At 36.0% G+C, this 21,498-nt stretch overlaps 1 protein-coding gene across 1 annotated transcript in view; it reads right to left on the bottom strand.

Moving 5' to 3' along the window:
• Positions 1-1,326: 1,326 nt before the first annotated feature.
• Positions 1,327-21,498, bottom strand: part of LARS1 (leucyl-tRNA synthetase 1) — a 60,094-nt gene continuing 39,922 nt past the window's right edge. The window contains exons 24-32 of the mRNA XM_046667193.1: positions 20,332-20,422; positions 19,095-19,235; positions 17,939-18,079; positions 17,582-17,692; positions 12,632-12,742; positions 10,045-10,149; positions 7,714-7,809; positions 6,136-6,268; positions 1,327-1,739 (exon numbers count right to left, since the gene is read on the bottom strand). Of these exons, the coding sequence (XP_046523149.1) occupies positions 1,534-1,739; positions 6,136-6,268; positions 7,714-7,809; positions 10,045-10,149; positions 12,632-12,742; positions 17,582-17,692; positions 17,939-18,079; positions 19,095-19,235; positions 20,332-20,422 (1,135 nt within the window). The 3' untranslated portion in view covers positions 1,327-1,533. The remainder of the gene's footprint in view (positions 1,740-6,135; positions 6,269-7,713; positions 7,810-10,044; positions 10,150-12,631; positions 12,743-17,581; positions 17,693-17,938; positions 18,080-19,094; positions 19,236-20,331; positions 20,423-21,498) is intronic.

Raw genomic sequence — 21,498 nt, 5'->3', positions numbered from 1 at the left:
TCTGTTGCCAATCTTCCTCTTTTTGTATGTGAGCCGCTGCCACAGCAAGGTCACTGACGAGTGGTGTAGGTCCGCACCTGGAAACTGAACCTGGGCTGCTGAAGCAGAGCACACTGAACTTAACCTCTAGGCCACTGAGGGTGACCCTTATTATTGTTATTATTATTCAGCAACATTTACTGAAGGCTTACCACTTGCCAGGCACTATGCTATATATATAATTTTCCTAGATTGCTTCATCTAAACATCTCACTGTAAGCCTAGAAAGTAGGCACATTATTAGTACCATTTTATAGATGAAGAAACTGAGGCTGAGTAATTAGCCAAGATCACCCAAGTAGCAAATGGAAGAACTGGAAATCTAACCTAGTTAGTCTGACTTCAGAGTATGTAATCTTACCCACTAGGCTATATTGCCTGCCCCTAGCAGATAAGTGATAATTTATACTTGATGATATCTAAGGGATCTTTCAGTTCTAACATTCTATGATTTGCTTTAATGAATCTATGATAAAGCATTTAACCAGGCCCAGTAATCTCAAATTGTAGAGAGCAAAATTAAAGAAGCTCAATAAAATCTCTTTCCATGACCTGAAAGTTAGAATTTAGGTTCCCTAGGGTTACCAGAATTGGTCATTCCCCATAATGAACCCTTCAAGAAACAGAAATGTCTTTCTCCTATGCCAGTCAATATCTAATATGTTTTCCTCATATGAAGACAGATGGCACAGACAATATCAAAAGACATTCCTGTAAGAATATGAGAACAAATTTGCAACACAGTAGGCATGATGTTTAAACACAACTGGACTCAAGACAAATTTGATAAAAGCAGATTTCTGGGGGAAAAAAATCCTCTCTTTTAAAATGTCAAAATTCAGTGTAGAGGAAATAAACTGCTCATAAAGTACTGATATTAGCCCTGAAAAAACATCATTGGTGGTAATTTAATACATTAAAGCTAAAAAATTCTTATAAATACAAAATCTATTTGTTCTTTATACAAAATACTTAGTGATCATAGTCAAGTCAAAATATTCTCATTTGTTCTTTTAAATCACCATCAGAGTTCTTTTCTTTAAAAAGAAAAACTAGCTGTCAAATTTACTTTTTTCTTTTTAAAGAAGAAATACAGCTAACTCCATAATGGATATAATATAAAAAGTTGTTAGATACTCCTTAGCCTTCATAAATAGTACAAAGTACACCTCATAAAAGAAGCATACTGACACTTTTGTGTTAATCTGAAAGACTAGAAGCTTCCGGGAAACAGCAATAATTTGGTAAGAAAGAAAAAAAGAAAAAAAACAAAGTAGGCACAAACTGTTTCTTTTAGAGGCCCAAGAAGGGGAAAAAAAATTTATTAGGTCCAGGATTCCAAGATAACTTGGTATAATTATGATTACATGCAGAATTTGATAGTTAGAAATGAAATCTATGTAGGTCCAGCCTAAGGTTCTCACAACCAATCTGTAGGCACAATCAGAGTAGTCATACCCCAGAAGGCAGGATATATCTCCAATTTGCACAAGTTTAATGAACCAGATAGATAATCGTATCACCAATGTCTGCCTGTAGCCCATTGTCAGTGAGATGAATTTTCTTGCTCATGAGGTCCACGTGGAAAACAGCATGCTCAGAAATAGGGGTCTTCTCAGTGTGCTCTTTTCCCAAGACAGGCACTCGCCGAGGCCCCAACAGTGGATCATCGAATCTCATCAGTTTCACTTTGGAAAGGTCTACAGCAAAAGAGATGATCAGTATGAGCATTTAATTACAGCTACTGACTCAAACCCATGCCTCAGTCTGATAACGCACATTTTAAACATGTTGGTTGTTATATCTGAAAAATATTTTCGTCGGATTATTAAACAGGATCCAATCTCAGAAAACAAAGCCAAATCTAACAATCTTCATCCTCTGTCAGCTTCTATCCAGATCAAAAATAGTCAGAGATTCTGTACAACACATCTCCTGGGATCATAAACCAAGAAGAAAGATTGAGTATATTTTTGAACATTATCCTATATGGTTTCTCAAATCACTTTCTATATGCTTCAAGTGACCATTTTTCAGAAGATCAAAATGTCTAAAACTTATTTCTCTTTCTTGTCTTGCTTCCTGGAATACATTAAAACTGCAAGAGTTGTAGCTTTTTTTGGAAAACACTTTTGGGGAAAGAATTACTACTCTAAGAAATAGCATTACCAGTTTCCTGTTTTGCTCAAAGGATCAAAATGTTTGTATTAACAAGCTGATGAGAGACAAGGAGAGAAGGGGAAAGGGCATAGCTTTGAGAATTTTGAGCTTCTGGATGACTGCCAACCCTATCCTGCTTGAGATTTTCCTGATCTGCTCTTGTGCAAGCTGATAAGATGGCTCCTGGCAAAGAAAGCACTTGGCCCTTGAAAAAATTTATGATCCAACACTCCTGCCAACAACTGAGGCTGAAAGAAATTTATTTATTTCAGCAATTCTGAGACTTCCCAACATCAAATGGTGTTATTTTATACGGTGGAAAAATACCATAAATGACTACAAATGCTGATTCTGGGTTTATATCTCATTCTAAGTATAGCATGGCTAGTTATGCTTAACCTGATCCCCAGAAATAGAAGATATTTTCTGAATTACTTCCCACCCCTTTCTAAAGCAGATCACTGGGTGGTCCATGAGCTACACTCCTTCACATTGCCTTAAGAGAATGAAGTTTTGCATGAGAGGGATAAGAGATAAAAGGAGACATTAATGCAGCTGGCGGCTATGCCAGGAGTACAAGTTATCCAGCCATTCTATTCTTCTTGGGAAACAAAGAGTGAAGGACTGAAAGTTTAGAGTAGGGATCTTGGGGCTTACAGAGCAATTACCTGCAACTACCATGAAGGCAAAGCCTGCCTGAGAGTCTTTGGAGAGTCTCTACAGACACCATACAATCTATTCCCAGATAAAGCACAAGTCCTGAAAATTAAAATGGGACAGGGGCAGATACGGCCTTCATGACAGCCATAATCTTATTCTGGGGGAAGAATACAATTCATTATAACAGCCATTGCAAGTCAACATGCACTTTGGTGATACCAAATATTTTGCTGTGGAAGCAGCGACAAGCCCTGCCAGCAGATTTTATGTACAAGGCCTTTTACTGCAGATCTGCCTCTGTCTCTCCCTGAAACAGACCTCCCTCACCCTTCCAGGCAATTCTGAATCAAACTATTTCAAAGCCTTAATACTCAATCAGGCTTCTAAGTGACAAAACACATCTGCTTTGATGTTTCACCATGTAGTTCATTACTGCCAATAAATTCTTGGAGCTTTCTTAGTGGCTTTACCATCTTTTCTTATTCCAGACCTCTCTTATCATTGAAAATGTTGAAATTTAAGTCTGCAACCACACAAGATTCAAGGCACTTAGAGAAAAGATGAGAGTGATTGAAAATTCCTAGACATTGATAATGTGAAACAGTGCCTTTCACCTCCAAGTTATTAGTTCCTATGTGGCTTGGGATGTGAGTGATTTAAAGTCATTATCATCAAATAGTTGCTCGGTGGTCTTTGTGGAGTGAATGGTGGTTTTAGACCCGTTCCTCCTGGACCTAGATCATAATCACCCTCACTGCAACTGGCACTAATTGGACGACTCGCTGGCTATTGCAGCAGACAGACCGAGAAATACGTTATTGAATTTCACTCCTTTCCCATCTCATATACTCAATATGCTCAGCCCCTTAAGTATCAAAGTATCTTGAGGGCTTTTGGAAAAGTCTCAAGGTTAGAGCTCTTTTGTAGATACTTGGAGGAATATCAATTTCAAACTCCCCCTAACATTTCCGTTTATTTTGTAAAACTCACAGCAGCTACTAACAGCAAACTAAAAGCACTTTGTGATAATATTATTCATAGCTAGTATGACAAAGGATGTAAGAATTATGCCAGAGGCTCAGTGAGAAAAGACAAGACATAGAAAACACATTTCAGTACAATTCTGAAAAACCTAGTCAGTGCTGTATCTGAGAATATTTAAAAGGCAGGTTTAACATTAGATAACAATTTTCAACACAGGAATACATCCTCTCATGTGCTACAGCTTCATAATAATCCTATCCAGTGGGTCCACACAAATACCTATTTTCTTTAAAAGGTACCATATTGTTCTTCAAGACTAAGAGTTCTTCCTATTACTTAATCTTCTCATGACTGATTATATGTAATATAAAATAGCCAAACGAAGGCCACAAAATGGCTTCTAATATGTTCATATTTCAAAATTCTCAAGTTCTGCTTTTTGTGACCTATAAGTTCTAAGGATGGTGCTATCATTCTACAGTACCTGGTTTACCGAGGGAACACGATAAATGTCTATAGCGACATGGATGAACCTTGAAGACATTTTGCTAAGTGAAATAAATCAGACACAAAAGGACAAATAGTGTATGGTTCCACTTTTATAGGGTTCTTGAAAAGTTAAATACATAGAGGCAGAAAGCGGAACAGTGGTTACGAGGGACTAGAGGGAGGCAGAATGGAAAGTTATTGTTTAATGGGTCCAGGGTTTCGGTTAGGGACGATGAAAGTTCTAGAGACGGATAGCATGATGGCTGCACAACAATGTGGATGTACTTAATGCCAGTGAACTGTACACTTAAAAATGACTAAAATGGCCAACTTAATGTTGTGTACACTTTGCCACAACTTTTTCAAATGTCCAAAAACAATACAATCGCTAGCCCTAATAAATTGCTGGTACACAGAGAAACAAGGATAATTGTTTCCCTCCTGCTGGTACAGTACATCCTTTCCCCTCACCCTCACAGGTACAATTTTCAAGGCCCCATCCAAACAATATTTTCTCCATAAATTCATCCTTGATCACAGCTGGAAATCATCTCACCTTTTTCTGTGCTGTAAGTTTTATCTACACGTCTCTTACAGGACTCAGCAGTTTCTCCTTAGACTTCAGTAGCTTAGTCCCCTACTCCTGCACTAGAGGCAGCCTCCTAAGGAACAGCACTTTGTGGATTCCCCAAACTCCCTGGGACATACACAGGAGTTTCTATATACACCACACACGATAGTCTCTCAAGAAGTGTCCACAGAAGCTGCACGGACGACTTCAAGAGAACAAAAAAAAAATACATGGTAGAATGGATTCCAAAAGACTATTTTAAGTCTTCTAGGTTAATGGAATATTGTTAGCCTGAATATAAATTAGGTTCCTGTCTGTGATTTGTAAATCTTTTCAAAAAGATTTCATACTAATGGAATGTGCTCCAATCAACTCTTGATTGCCATCAAGAAGAGAAGAGGAAAGAAGGCAAAATAGGGAATCTCAACATTAATTTGTCTCTATAATTTAGAAGAAAAATAATACAGAGACACACTAACTCCCTTCACATTCTGCTCAGCCTAAGACCCGGCTGAGCGATAAAAAAAACAAGCTATAAATTATTATATTAAATATAATCATAGAAGATCTAAACTTAATCTTGATAAGAAATTATGATTATTTACTATTTTACCTGGAGGCATATTGCTTAGAAGAAAGAATATGAGCTTTGGAGTCAAACAGACCTGAGTTTGAATTCCAGCTCCAGGATTTACTAGTTCAATGAAATTTGCACGTTATTTAGCCTTTCTGACCTCCATCTCATCATTTTTAAAAAGGGAATAATAATACCCTCTAAGTTATAGGTTCATAAAAGGATTAAATCGCTAACACATGACAGCAACTCAATAACTTTTACTCTGCTTCTCTTCCTTCCTCAGGAACAGACCAGTTGGGCAGGTTAGTTTGGAATATTAAGGGTATGTGTTCCTTAATTTTGAATACTTCTGAGAGAGAGAAATTGCTTGTTACCATTTTAAAGTTAGATGGAGCCTTAAAAAATATCTAATCCACTGTCCTCATTTTACTAAAAGAGAGATCTGTTTAGAGCTTAAGTGACATGGCCAAGTCATCAAGCTACACAGTCACAATGTCCCAAAGAGAGTATATGTTTCCTGATTCTGGGTCCAATATGCTTTCCACATTACACAGCTGTCCCTAAACAAGCCAGTTACTTTACTCTCTCCCCTCCGCTTAGAACTCATCAAGTCTATAAGCTACTGCCAAATGTGCATTTCAGGGAAATCATTTACCTTTGATACCTCGGTCCATTTTCATTAAACGCCTGATTACAGAATCGCGGTTATCTCCTTGCCTGATTTCAATTTTGGTTGAGAAGTGGCCATTGGATGGTTGGGGATTCACTAGAGAAACTGACACACCAGGCTAGGAAAATAAAAATGATTGTTACAGAAAATCAAACTTGAATACTGCAGGAGGGGGAATCTCTGCTACATTTCTAATGCCCAATAAAAGACAGATTTAATTCTGGTACTCTAAAATCAAGACCAAGCAATACTCAAATATAAAGGAAAAGATGCACAAAGGCTCGTGCTTAGAACCAAATGCTTAGGTAAAAATGACTGACTACACATATCAATACTGATGACGCATAATAACAATAATTATATTTTCTCCTCTAAAACTACCATCATTTATTGAATTTCCACATGTACCAGGCACTGTACTAAGCACTTTACACACATTATCCTTATATCCTGAAAGGTAGTTCTTTAAGACCCCTTTTCACAGATGAGAAGGTGAGAACCAGAAAGATTAACAAAGTAGCCGAAGGTCACAGAGCTGGTAAGAGGCAGAGGGAAGATTAAACCCAGTTCTATGCCATACTCCCTCCCACACTATATAAGCTACACAGTCAAAGACCTCTTTATTATTTTAAGTGGAAAAAGTCAACTGAGTCTTATTAAAGACTTAAATACACAGCAGCTTAATGCAATGCTTGAAAGCAGCCTAAATAAACATATTTGTATAAGGAACACATTTCATTTATCTATCTCCATGGTCTGAATGACTGCACTTTTAAAAGACACCATATCTTAATGTAGTGAGAGTATTCGAACTACGCTGATAAATTCAGGAAGTCTCCATGATCATGATTACTTCATTCTTTCAAAATAGGCTTTTTCTGTTCACTAGGTTTTCAATTAAATGTGGTAAAAGGAACAGGATATACGTAAGTCCTCTGTTTATCAAGAAAAGTAGGGCATTTTATGAATTCTCACAATTGCACTCCATCAGACTTTGCCAAATACTGCCATTCTGAATGGATTCTTTGAGAGTGAATAAATGGAATCTCCCAAAACTCCAAAACCTATTTATCTTCACCAACAATGGCCAAAAAATAGAAAAAAAAAAAAAAAGCATTTCTAGCATAATGTAAGACAATGCATCAATCTGGTTTATGCCCAAAACCAAAAAGTCTTGAATCACATTATCAAACCAAGACTCATCTGAAGTATAAAAGCTCCTTTCCACTGTTTAAAAAAATCTTAACATTTCAATTTTCACTGTATTTATTGTATAAAAATCAGGTTTTGAAAATCATATTTTTATTTTTAAACCCACAAGTAACATCTGATGCCATCCATAACAGTAAAGTAAGGAAAACAGGATTGCACCAACTAGGGAATTAGAAGACCTCAAATCCAGCCCCATTTCTAACAAACTATGTGGCCTAGAGCAAGCCAATCACTTAACTTCTCGTGACCTCACTTTCTTCCATCTTTAAAATGATGGGTTTAGATGTAATGGTCTCTAAGGTCTCTTCTAGCTCTAAAATGTAATGATTCGATGAGATTCTTTCAACTTACTTGTGTTCTAAAAACATTAAGTGGTTTCCCAGGACAGCAGTCTTCCCTGACTTTATCTTCTGCTTCAGAGGCAAACTTGACTTCTATATGTTCTAGCTAAATAGAGAGGAAAAAATGAAAGTCATTAGTATGACTTAATATGATTTAAATTAATCATCACTCCATTTCACTAAAGAGCAAAACTAGGTTCTCCACTTAACATGAAATGGTCTGTGCAATTCTATTATTTTCCATATAAACATTAAGTAAAATCTGTAATTATTTAACACTCATCTTAGATGTCTCATAGTATTGTTATTTAGATAGTCATGTTCACCATTTTGTATAATGAAATGTGGCATCTACCTGCTGTATAAGAGAAAAGGAAAATCAGAATAAAAGGTTTCCAATTAAAGTTCAGAAATTCAGCACTGAATAAAAGGCTTCCACTTAAAAGGAAAAACTCAGAAATGCAGCATATTGCATAAGCCTAAATATAAGATGAGCCTAAATATAAGGTGTCCCCATTGTCTCAGGGAAAAGCTCCAATTAGTTTTTTGACCTCCATGAGTATATACGAACTTTTAGAAATACACGTAAAATAGATGTCTATTAATACTTAATTTAATTACTAACTCATTTATAATTACATGACATAAAATGCTTATTTAGAAATAACTTTCTTCCATTTCCATATTTTATGAAACAATTTTATTCAAACTCTAAACCTGCATTTTTTTTTTTTACTTTATTGTTTCCAATATCACTAGAACTACTTTTTGAATTCTCTAACAGTTTTCTAGAGCAAATTATCTTTCCTTCTGCCTAAGTTGTCTGAGAGACAGCGTTTTTAGAATCTATATATGAAGCTGTGTCGAGGGTAAGAAGATGGGATGGGGAGAAATACACAGATATGTGAAAGCTATTGGTAATGTTCTAATTCTTGAGTTGGACAGTAGATTCATGATGCTCACTATATTGTTAATTAAAAAAAAAAGGTCAGGCAGGGACTGATGATAATACCGTAGTCCCCCCTTATCTGCAGTTTCAGTTACCCATGACTAACAACCATGGCCCAAAAATATTAAATGGAAAATTTCAGAAACAAACAATTTATAACTTTTAAATTGCACACTGTTCTGAGTAGCCTGATGAAATCTCAAGCCGTCCGGCTCTGACCCACCGAGGACATGAATCATCCCTTTGTGCAGCATATCCATGTGGCATATATTGCCTGCCTGTTAGTCACTTTTAGCCATCTTGGTTATCAAATTGACTTTTGTGGTATCGCAGTGCTCATGTTCAAGTAACTCCTATTTTACTTAATAATGGCCTCAAAGCCAAGAGTAGTGATGCTGGCAATTCGGATATGCCAAAGAGAAGCCCTAAAGCACTTCCTCTAAGTGAAAACGTGAGAGTTCTTGACTTAATAAGGAAGGAAAAATGTTGAGGTTGCTAAGATATATGGTAACTTTTATTACAGTATATTGTTATAATTGTTCTATTTTATTACTATTGTTATTAATCTCTTACTGTGCCTAATTTGTAAATTAAATTTTATCATAGGTATGTATATATAGGAAAAAACATACTATAGTTTGGTACTATGCGTGGTTGCAGGTAGCCACTGGGGGTCTTGGAATGTATCCTCCACAGATAATAGGGGACTACTGTATCCTATGAATCAAAGATTCTAATTAATCCAATTCTGTGAATCTGAGGTCTAGAACGGATAGGTGAAAAAAGAAGCAATTCAGAGAGCCCCTTAATAGGACAGATTTTCAAAGTATCTGAATATAAGGTCTCTCCTCATTTTTTTAAAGATAATTTTGGGAGGAAAATCCAGGCATATACAGGTAGTATTTTACGTGTAGAGTAATTGAAAAGCGAAATGACAGAACATTTTTTTCTTCTTGCAACTTCTATACCCATCCATTCTCTTTCCTTCCAAGATTTTTTTTTTTTAAATTGGCAACTGAGCTAACAACTGTTGCCAATCTTCTTTTTTTTCCTGCATTTTCTCCCCAAATCCCCCCAGTACATAGTTGTATATTTTAGTTGTGGGTCCTTCTAGTTATGGCATGTGGGACACCACCTCAGTGTGACCTGATGAGTGGTGCCATGTCTGCGCCGAGGATCTGAACGGGCAAAACCCTAGGCTGCCAAAGCACAGCGCACAAACTTAACCACTCAGCTATAGGGACGGCCCCCCAAAAATATTTTTGACTGATATGTTTGGCAAAGGTACTAAACACAGAATATGAAGTTTATAAAAAGACTTATTATAAAACAAAAGAACTGGATTATGTTTACTTTAGTTAACTAGTTATTACAATCCCTGGTCCTTCTTACCTCAAGGGAATTGGTCAGGTAGACTATATTCTCCATAAGCACTGCCTGTTCATCAAATTCTAACTGCAAATCCAGAACACGAGGTCCCATCTTCTCCAGATTTTCCTAATAGTCAAAATGGTTTTGAAAAACAAAATCACATTAAGAATATGTTGGAAAGAATATATTTCCTCCAAAGCAATCATTCTTCTCTCAATTGATAAAATCTTCAAGTTTGAACAGTTAAAGGAAAGGCCTTAGACTCATGGTTTCCCTTATCTATGTTTGCTTGCTAATAAAATTACTCGCTGAGAGTAATTACCATTTAAAGTATGATAAGATTAGGCAGCACTGAAAAGACTGGAAAGACAAGGTTTTCAGATTTATAAGAGAAGTATGATTTTATCTTTGTTTATTTAGACTGACAATATGCAAACCCAAAGAATTCACTTTGACAAGGAATCAAACAAAGGTGTGCAAATATCCCTTCAGGTAAACAATAAATAAATAGATAAATAAATAATTTTCCAAGATGCCACATCTTTAAAGCTATTTCAGAGAATAATGAATTAATAATAACCAAACAAAAAATTCCCACAAATTTTAAAGACATTCAAAATGTCTTTAAATATCCAAGTTTATATGCACAAATATAGCTAACTGTTTAGAACATGTTGCTCTTACACAGAAGTGATCTGACATGATTCCTGATGTCCGTTATTTTTGTTTACCATCCAAGTTGTTTCTTTTCCCATGAAAAACTGCTAAAGTCATTTTCTTTTTTTTTCTTTTTTTGAAGACTGGCCCTGAGCTAACATCTGTTGCCAATCTTTTTTTTCTCCTTCTTCTTCTTCATCCTAAAGCCCCCCAGCACATAGTTGTATATTCTGGTTGTAGGTCCTTCCGCTGGTGCTATGTGGGATGCCACCTCAGCATGGCTTGATGAGCAGTGCTAGGACTGTGCCCAGGATCTGAACCAGCGAAACCCTGGGTCGCCAAAGTGGAGTGCGTGAACTTATCCACTCAGCCACGGGGCTGGCCCCTAGAAAGCCATTTTCTTATTCTCAGATTTACTAAACGCTTTCCAAAGTTTCAAACCATTAATGTGCTTGGCAAATCACCAATATTAGTGAAAAAATATATTACTACTCAACAGTCTGACACTGGTTTTTCAAAAAGCCAAGTCTTTAATCTAATATTAATTAATTACTTTTCAATCAGTTTCACTGGATCCTGTAAGGCATGTCATTAAAATTAATTGCCTCTGCAACCAACAATGGGATATTTTGTTGGACTGACATATTGACAATGGATCTGGCATTTTGACCGACACTAGCTGAGTAGGGAACCAATGAATTACAAGCGTACTAGCCAACATACTACAACTTGATTGGTATAGGTCAAGCCAGGATTCTAAATTATTTCTGAAACTTCAAACACCATAAGGCTCAGACGGTTGACTCCGGTCTAGGAGAATTAAGGCTTTCCTAAGAATAAAATCTCTCTAAAATACAACAAGCTAAGAGTTTTGGTCTCCATCAGGCAGACATCTGTAGCCTAGAAGATTCGGGACTTAATCTAAAGTACAAGAATAACCACTACGTGCCTAGCAAGCTGAAAGACACTGATTTACATTTTTAAAAAAACACTTAGTGAGCCTACTTTTTGACAGGTAGTATTTAACTAAACTGTTAAGTGTATTATTTCATTTATTCACAGCACTCCTAAAAAGTAGGTTCTAGTAATTTCTTCATTTCATAGATGAAAAACTTTGTGTCCCAGAGAATTTAAGTGATTTGTCTAAGGTATCAAAACTAAGAAGTGACAGACAAACAGGATTTGGACCAAGATTTATCTGACTCCAGAGCCTGAGATCTTAAACAATATACAGCCTTCTTACTGTTCTTCTTTGTCACGAAATTCAACAGATCAACTATGTATATGAGGAAAACTAAAAGTCTAACTCAATGATTCTCAGTGGGGGAGGCGTATTGGGGAAGGCGGCTGATTTTGCTCCCAGGAGACATTTGGCAACATCTGGAGACATTTTTGGTTGTCACAACTGGAAGGAGGGTCTGCGGGGAGGTTCTCCTGGCATCTAGTGGGTAGAAGCCAAGGATACTGCTAAACATCCTACAGTGCACAGAACAGACTCCCACAACAAAGAACTATCTGGCCCAAGATATCAACAGAGCCATTGTTGAGAAACCCTGGGCTAACCACTACAAACAGCATTTATCCCGTTAAGGCAAACCTATACAAATGTAGAATCTTGGTTCCAGTTACAGGATCCAGTAAAAACACCCTAATGTAAGCTAAAAGAATATGCTTCCTTCCCAAGCTGAAAAGCAAGGAAGAGGGAACATGAATAGAATCATTTAGTGCAGTAATTCTAAACCAATTTTTCTTCCACAATACATATTTTCACATACTCAGCCATTCCACAGGTAAACCCCAAATCTGATTGCTCATTTCTCACAACCACTGATTGAAAAGTGCTATTTTAGCAGATTTATGGGGAGACTGTACCCAAAGTTTTCCCCTTCCTTCTACTATCCTATTTAACCATTATTCATGTGTTCAGAGCTACACAGAGTCCGTAGCTTACCTTAATCATGGCAACAAATGGCATCACTTTCTTCATATATTTCTTCAATTCTGGCAAATTGCCTAGTTCACTAGCAATGACTTTGTTATCAGGCAACTTTCCACTGTTGGTCTAAAAAAAAGAGTGGGGGAAGAATGCAGAGAAAAATATTTGAAAGATAATTCAGGATAGCAGATGTGCCTGTAGGAAGTCGGCCAGACTAGAATGGTGGCCTCTATCAGTCTGTTAGAGAAGAGGAGTGTGCAACCTCGAGCATCATGGGGGAGTGAAAGATGAATGAATAATACAGAAGGGAGTCTCCTATTCCCTCTAAATTCAAAGGATACAGGTTTTTTAGAATACAGGAGAAAACCAGATGCTTCAAGCTGAATATTTAATTTTTCCTTACACTAATGGCACCTCCAGGATTGTAACATTAGATCTTAACTAGTGAGAAAACGAAATGGTCTTTTAAAGATCTTGTTTGTCTTCAAACTTCTAAAAGCATTCCATTAGTCATATCAAAATGAAAACTACACAAGTATCATACAAGATTTATATAATGTCTGCTTTTGAACACTCTTCCTTATAAATTGTTACCACAAATGTGGAAAAAAAAGAATCCCTAGCTATCAACCTGTTAAAAATAGTATCATTTCTAGCTACTCAAAAATAAATGCCTACTCATATATCACTAATATACACACAGTCTCAAATGTGCTGCCTGAATTTAAATTCATTTCTGCAAACATCAACTGTCCTCTTCAATAGAGTGAAAAATAAAGCAAGCAGCCTTTTCAGAGTTTTGGGTAACTTATTTTCTCCTTATTGGAAAAGCACAGTATCAAAGCCAAGGGTTGGGAATGAATTTAAATGAAAAGTAACATATAGTAATATTTCCAATAATCCATTTACTTTCAATTCTAACCTTTACTAAAGTACATGGGAAAAAAATATTTCCATCCTCAACAAAATTTTGGCAAACCGAATACAGCAATACATTAAGGATCATACACCATGATCAAGTGGGATTTATACCAGGGACACAGGGATGGTTCAACATCTGCAAGTCAATCAACGTGATATACTATATTAACAAAATGAGAAACAAAATCCACATCATCATCTCAATAGATGCAGAGAAAGCATTCAACGAGATCCAACATCCATTTATGATAAAAACTCTCAATAAAATGGGTATAGAAGCAAAGTACCTCAACATAATAAAGGCCATATATGACAAACCCACAGCCAACATCATACTCAATGGACAAAAACTGAAAGCCATCCCTCTGAGAACAGGAATAAGACAAGGGTGTCCACTCTCACCACTCTTATTCAACATAGTACTGGAGGTTTTGGCCAGAGCAATTTGGCAGGAAAAAGAAATAAAAGCAATCCAAATAGGCAATGAAGAAGTGAAACTCTCACTGTTTGCAGATGACATAATCTTATATATAGAAAACCCCAAAGAATCCATTGGAAAACTATTAGAAATAATCAACAACTACAGCAAAGTCGCAGGGTATAAAATCAACATATATTAATCAGTAGCATTTCTATACTCTAATAACAAACTAAGAGAAAAAGAACTCAAGAGCACAATCCCATTCATGATCGCAACAAAAAGAATAAAATACCTTGGGGTAAACTTAACCAAGGAAGTGAAAGACCTATACAATGAAAACTACAAGACTTTCCTGAAAGAAACTGATGTCTACATAAAGAGATGGAAAGACATTCCATGCACATGGATTGGAAGAACAAACATAGTTAAAATGTCCATACTACCTAAAGCAATCTACAGATTCAACACTATCCCAATCAGAATCCCAATGACATTCCTTACAGAAATAGAACAAAGAATCCTAAAATTCATATGGGGCAACAAAATTGACCCCGAATTGCTAAAGCAATCCTGAGAAAAAAGAACAAAGCTGGAGGTATCACAATCCCTGACTTCAAAACACACTACAAAGCTACAGTAATCAAAATAGCATGGTACCGGTACAAAAACAGGTGCACAGATCAATGGAACAGAATTGAAAGCCCAGAAATAAAACCACACATCTATGGACAGCTAATCTTTGACAAAGGAGCTGAGGGCATACAATGGAGAAAAGAAAGTCTCTTCAGGGGCCGGCTCCGTGGCCAAGTGGTTAAGTTCATGTGCTCTGCTGCGGTGGCCCAGGGTTCGGATCCTGGGCACGGACATGGCACCACTCGTCAGGCCACACTGAGGCGGCATCCCACATCCCACACCTAGACGGACCTGCAACTAAGATATACAACTATGTACCAGGGGTGGGAGGGTTTGGGAAATAAAGCAGAAAAAAAAAAAACAGATTGGCAACAGTTGTTAGCCCAGGTGCCAATCCTTAAAAAAAAAAAAAAAGTCTCTTCAAAAAATGGGGCTGGGAAAACTGGACAGCCACATGTAAAAGAATGAAAATTGACTGTTCTTTTTCACCATTCACAAAAACAAAATCAAAATGGATCAAAGACCTAAAGATTAGACCTGAAACCATAAGGCTTCCAGAAGAAAATATAGGCAATACACTCTTTGACATCAGTATCAAAAGGATCATTTTGGACACCATGTCTTCCCAGACAAGGGAAGCAATAAAAAAAATAAACAAATGGGACTTCATCAGACTACAGCGCTTCTTCAAGGCAATGGAAAACAGGATTGAAACAAAAAAACAACCCACTAATTGGGAAAAAATATTTACAAGTTATATATCCAACCAAGGGTTAATCTCCATAATATATAAAGAACTCATACAGCTCAACAACAAAAAATCAAACAACTGGATCAAAAAACGGGCAGGGGACACGAACAGACGTTTCTCCAAAGAAGATATACGGATGGCCAATAGACACATGAAATGATACTCATTATCACTAATCATCAGGGAAATGCAAATCAAAACTATACTAAGATATCACCTTACACCTGTTAGAATGGCAAAAATAACCAAAACAAAAAGTAACAAATTTTGGAAAGGTTGCGGAAAAAAAGGAACCCTCGTACACTGCTGGTGGGAATGCAAACTGGTGCAGCCACTACAGAAAACAGTATGGAGATTTCTCAAAAAATTAAAAATAGAAATACCATATGACCCAGCCATCCCACTACTGGGTATCTATCCAAAGAACTTGAAATCAGCAATTCCAAAAGACCCATGCACCCCTATGTTCATTGCAGCATTATTTACAATAGCCAAAATGTGGAAGCAACCTAAGTGCCCATCAACCGATAACTGGATAAAGAAGATATGGTGTATATATATACAATGGAATACTACTCAGCCATAAAAAAGGACAAAATCGTCCCATTCACAACAACATGGATGGACTTTGAAGGTATTATGTTAAGTGAAATAAGCCAGATAGAGAAAGATGAACTCTGACTCCACTCATAGGTGGAAGTTAAACATGTAGACAAAGAGAACTGACTGGTGGTTACCAGGGGAAAGTGGGGGTGGGGGGGTGGACACAAAAGATGAAGTGGTGCACCTGCAACATGACTGACAAACAATAATGTACAAGTGAAACTTCACAAGGTTGTAAACTATCATAATCTTAATAAAAAGTAAAAAAAAAAATTTTCTCCACTTATCAATGTGTGGATTTGAAATACATACGGAAGAGAAAAGGAGAGAGTAGGAAACACGTTTTCCTTATGTCACCAAAAAGTGCCATAATCATAAGAACATTCTTCTTGATTATAAACCAACAGTCTTTTAGTTCTTTTGGATAAAAACAAACAAAAATTTAAAAGGAAGCTGACCATTCCAAATAATGCTAAAAGATAATGCTGTTTTGAAACTGTAAAATATAAAGTAAAAAATAACTTCTAAAAGAACAGTGGTGATGCATTTTTAATAGCTGGGACATTACATACTATACTTGGTTCTTCCACCGCTTCCTTGGAAATGCTCGTATTAATATGTAACCCACTGAGGCATAATTTCAGGTTTCTACCTACCGAAGTAGCTTTTACTCTTTTACTTACCATAAGTCAAAAGATTCTAAAGGCTACATTCTATTTCTGCTACACACAATCAAAGCAGGAGGTAGTTCTCCATAAAAATAGGTTCGCAAGGAAGACAAAAACACATGATCTTCTCCCTTCACCCAATTTTACAAACGTAAAAGTTTTTCTGAGTATTTCTTAATTCACTGTGAAAAGTATTGAGGCAAAATTCCAATAAAGGTCTAGAAAATCAAAACTAAAGATTTTTCCTTTATGTTATCACCTTATGCTTCGGCCATAATCCCTATTTTGTCTCTCTTTCTCTTTTTGAAGAGCACTTTAATGGTCTGTGTCTGCCAATAACTGTTCTTAATAACCTGAGCAAGAATTCCACAACACCTACTTGTTCTCATATTTTGAATGTGACAGGAAAAAAGTAGGTGAACTTTTTTCTTTAGGAAAACCTAGAACTAAGTTTAAATATTAGGTTTCCTTTAAATACAACTATCATACTTAATAGCTATTTACCCAACAGAGTCAAAAACAATATCAAGCTTTTCATTTCTGTGGGTAATTATCAATGTGAACATTTTCTTTTAAGTTACTCAAGAGTGAAGCTTCAATTTTTTTCAAACATAATAAGGTTAAGGCTTCATGAATCCCAGCGTTCAAGTCACAACAAATCCAATGGCAACCTTAGTCTTTTTGCTCCATAATTTTAACAACACATATGGGAAAAGTCCCACACCTTTTAATTACATACAACTAGATCCAGTGTACTTTTGTATGAATGTTTCAGAAATAATGAAAAAGCAGCTCTTCCCTTGGCATCCAGTTACGAGCCTCCAAGGATAACAAAGGACACTCGATGCCTAAAGGTAATTAAACAAAGCTGCCTGTCTTCCTTTCCCTAGACAGGCCAACATCCTAAAAATAAGAACAGCATAAGCATTATCCACAATGTCGAGGGAAAAGTCTACCGTGAGCATCACCTCAAAGTGATTACGTAGAACTGACAGGGTGATATGTTGCCAAGATGGATAGTTCTTTGCCACATAGATGGTGCAATGTGAAGGCTTCTCGGTGGGTTGCTTGTCAGTCTTCTACAGGGCAGAAGAGAGCAAAAAACACATTTAATCAATTTCATAGAAACCAAAAATGAAAGAACCCTTCTCCAGTATATACCACTACCACCTTGAAGATTAAAAATATACACACTACAGAACTGCATTAGCAGTGAAGATAGCTCTATACGTTTTAATGAAAGTTGTCTCAATTTTCTTTACTATTAAATGTTATTTAACCAACAACTTTTAAGGAATAACCTTTTTTAAAGAAAATGACTTCACCTTCCCTTTAGCAGGCATCATATAGCTCTTGAGTCGCAGTCTAAGGTCATGAGCTACTTCCATGAGATACTGTGAGGAACGTATCAAGGCTTCATCCACAGGACCCGCCAGAGGCCATGAAGCATTCATAATTGATTTGGGCTTTAAAAAAAATGAAGGGTTCAGTAAGATTAGACATCACAATTATTTTATGATTCTCGATTACAGTTTCATACCAAGGCTACCATCTGTAACTGTGTGCTCAAAGTTCAAACCTGACTACACAGAACACACTTCCAGAGCCCCTGCTCTAATGTTCCCTAGAATTCAAGCTGTGAAGTCTGACTCTACATTCTTAATTAGCATCCATTTGTACAAGCATATTAATACCCACACACATATGCTCACTTTCAAAGAAAATTATGTAATGCTAATTTGCCTAAATTTAATCATTATTATATAAATTATGCATACTCAGTTTTTATTCTATTAATAAATCCAGTATTGAAAGTATAGCTATTCAGTATATACATCATAAGCACATTTTTGCATTGTTCATGCACTGAAAAATACAAAAGAGCCTGGCTAATAAGGTTGGAAAGGAGTTATTAAACCAACCAATCTGTTTATCTGCAAGTCTGGGAGAAATAATTGGATTCATCTTCACGGTAAGAATCCTAATATAGTATCCCTGAGTATGCAGCCCTATGTATGCCAGGAATTTTATATAAAACAAGAATATCTATGCAAATATACACTTCTATCTTTGTTTACAGGCAGCTCATAACAGTTATTTATATCTTTCTCAATATTTTCACCTTTTTAATAAACAGGTAGAAAAACAATGTCAGTTATACAAATATTCAAATATATATTTGAATATATCCAAACGTATTACAACATTTCCTAACAGGAAGTAGGTGACAAACAACATGCACATAGTCACATGCTTTTAAAATATATACACTTTGTGTCTATAAAGGTGTAGACATGATGTATGTGTCTAAACAGGAAGTAGCTTCAGTTTAACCTGTGTAATAATTATGAGATGACGAATCCAGCATTATTCTTGAAATACTCGTTTTTAGTCTTTTTTGCTTACGGAACATTATTACCACAATATTTATTTAAAGAGGCCAAAATCAAAACCACCCACATCTTAAATGCATAAAGGTACCTTTCCCAAGAGTGTCCAGATGTGCTCACACAAATGTGGACAGAATGGAGCCAAGAGAAGTGTCTGAACTTCAATAAACCGGAACACAAGGTCTCTGTGCATCCCTTCTATGGCCAATTCACGGTACTTATCTTTCGAGGCCTATAAAATTCAAATTTATTTACCATTTCTCTCCTCATACTTCTTTAAAATAAAATTAAAGGAAAAAAATTCAGTATCTCTATTTTAATGCATTTTTAAGTTTTTCAGTCTTTTAAAATTCCATAATGAACTTGTGAAAAGGTTTTACTTTATTTTTAACAACTTGCAAGTGAATGTATATCAGTCCTTGTCCAAAGGATATTGCAGTTTTATATTAATGATCCTTAAGAAAAATGTTTAAAAACGACATTTTGTAACAGATGTAAAAGTTGAACAATTTTGTGTACTAAGGGCAAATACTCTGAGCAGCATGTAGGAAAGACATTAAGTATGAAAAAAGGCTATAAATATGACACAATGCTATGCTCAGCACTTATCCTTATTTAACCACATCTCTGAAAACCAAGTTACATAAATCCCAACGTGATATTTTACAAAACTGACTGAGGAAAGCTACATTTTTACTTTAAGCACTTCAACTGCCAAACTTGAGGAAATACTGACACCTTGTGGAAAACCTCAGAAAATGTTTGTTTTCAAACTAACAGCAATTAGTTACAATTTTGTCTTTATTTTTTAACAATTTAAAAATGTTTTCCTGGAAAACGTGACTGATTTTTAGATTTTTTTTTTTTAAGATTTTATTTTTCCTTTTTCTCCCAAAGCCCCCCAGTACATAGTTGTGTATTTTTAGTTGTGGGTCCTTCTAGTTGTGACATGTGAGATGCCGTCTCAGCATGGCTTGATGAGTGGTGCCATGTCTGCCCCCAGGATTCGAACCCGTGAAACCCTGGGCCACCGAAGCAGAGCGTGAGAACTTAACCACTCAGCCACGGGCTGGCCCCCGATTTTTAGATTTAACCTCTTTATTAACTCATGGCTCAACTAAAAACATAATTATTTATAAGTGGATGCAACAGAAAAAGTACCAAAGAAAATTACTTTAAATCACAATTCATTGAAAAATTTAAAAATTTCCCGGCAAGATTTTCAGTCTCCACTTTAGATGAGTTATTACATTACAGCAAAAAGGAAAAGGGTGAAGTATATCATATTCACACTAACATATTTTATAGCTCCTAAAAGAATAGCCTACCTGAAACTCAAAAAACCCTGTTTTCAAAGCTTCTTTAAACATCATCTTTTCATAGTTTTGGTCTGTTTTTATAATTCCTGCATTCATTTCACTATTGAATAGGGAAAAAAAGGTTATTGAGTTTAAAGGCAAGTATACATAGGTGTAAAAAACTGTCAAATATAGTGATAAACAGTAAAATGAGAACAATGCCTGAAACCTTTAAGACTGCTCAAGCACAAACTCATCTCTGTGTTCCTTACAACTGCCTACTGCAGCTCCCTACTGTCTACCCACTCTGTCATCTGACACTGCTTAGGGCTCCTATTTATGACAACACAGTTAAAGATGTGCTTGTTTAAAAATTCCTTCATGGAAACCTTATCATGAAGTCCAAAATGCAATATGAAAATAGCTTAACTAAGGGTGCAGTCAAGTTTAATTATTGCATTTTAAACAACTGACATTGCATATTGAAAAAAAAATTTCTCCTGCCACCTCAGGCCCTTCATAATTTGGGCTAATCTGGCCCCAACTTGTTTGATCTCTTACTTTTGCCCTCCACATGCTGGACTTCAAGTAAATACCATACTCTTTCCATAGCTTTCTCCTCTCCCTGAAAATATCCTGTTTATTTCTCAAGAAACCCAGAACTTACGTCCTCTCCTCTGAATTCCCTCTATTCCTATTATTACACTTATAATTGGTTGGATAAGTGTTTTTCTCTCCTGCTAGACCACAATGAAGGATCAAGTCTTATTCATCTTTTTAACAGCAGGGCTTGGGATGGTTCCTCATATAAAGAGGTTGATAAATGTCTTTTGAAGGAAAAAAAAAAATGACAATTCTCCTTTTTTTTTAATCTACTTTTCCTTTACCCATCTGCCCTACTCTAATGCAAGACAGCATGGTAAAATAGTTATGAGAATGCTAGATAAAAGCAAGTTTATATCCCAAGTTTGAAATTACTAGCTTTGAGGCATTTAATGAAAGATTTAATTTTTCTAAGCTTTAAATTTCTTTAACTATAAAATAGAGCTAAGAATATCTTTATCATATAAGGTTACTATGAAGCTAAAATCAGATAATGGATGCAAAGTACTTAGCATAGTACCTGGCACAAGTAAGTTTTCGATAAAGAGCAGGAATTATTAACATCTAATTTATTGTAGGAGAAATAAAAAAAAG

Source organism: Equus quagga, chromosome 7 (genome assembly GCF_021613505.1).
Source record: "Equus quagga isolate Etosha38 chromosome 7, UCLA_HA_Equagga_1.0, whole genome shotgun sequence".
NCBI lineage: Eukaryota > Metazoa > Chordata > Mammalia > Perissodactyla > Equidae > Equus > Equus quagga.
Note: the sequence above shows the minus strand (reverse complement) of the source record. Positions and strands in the feature narration are given on the sequence as shown.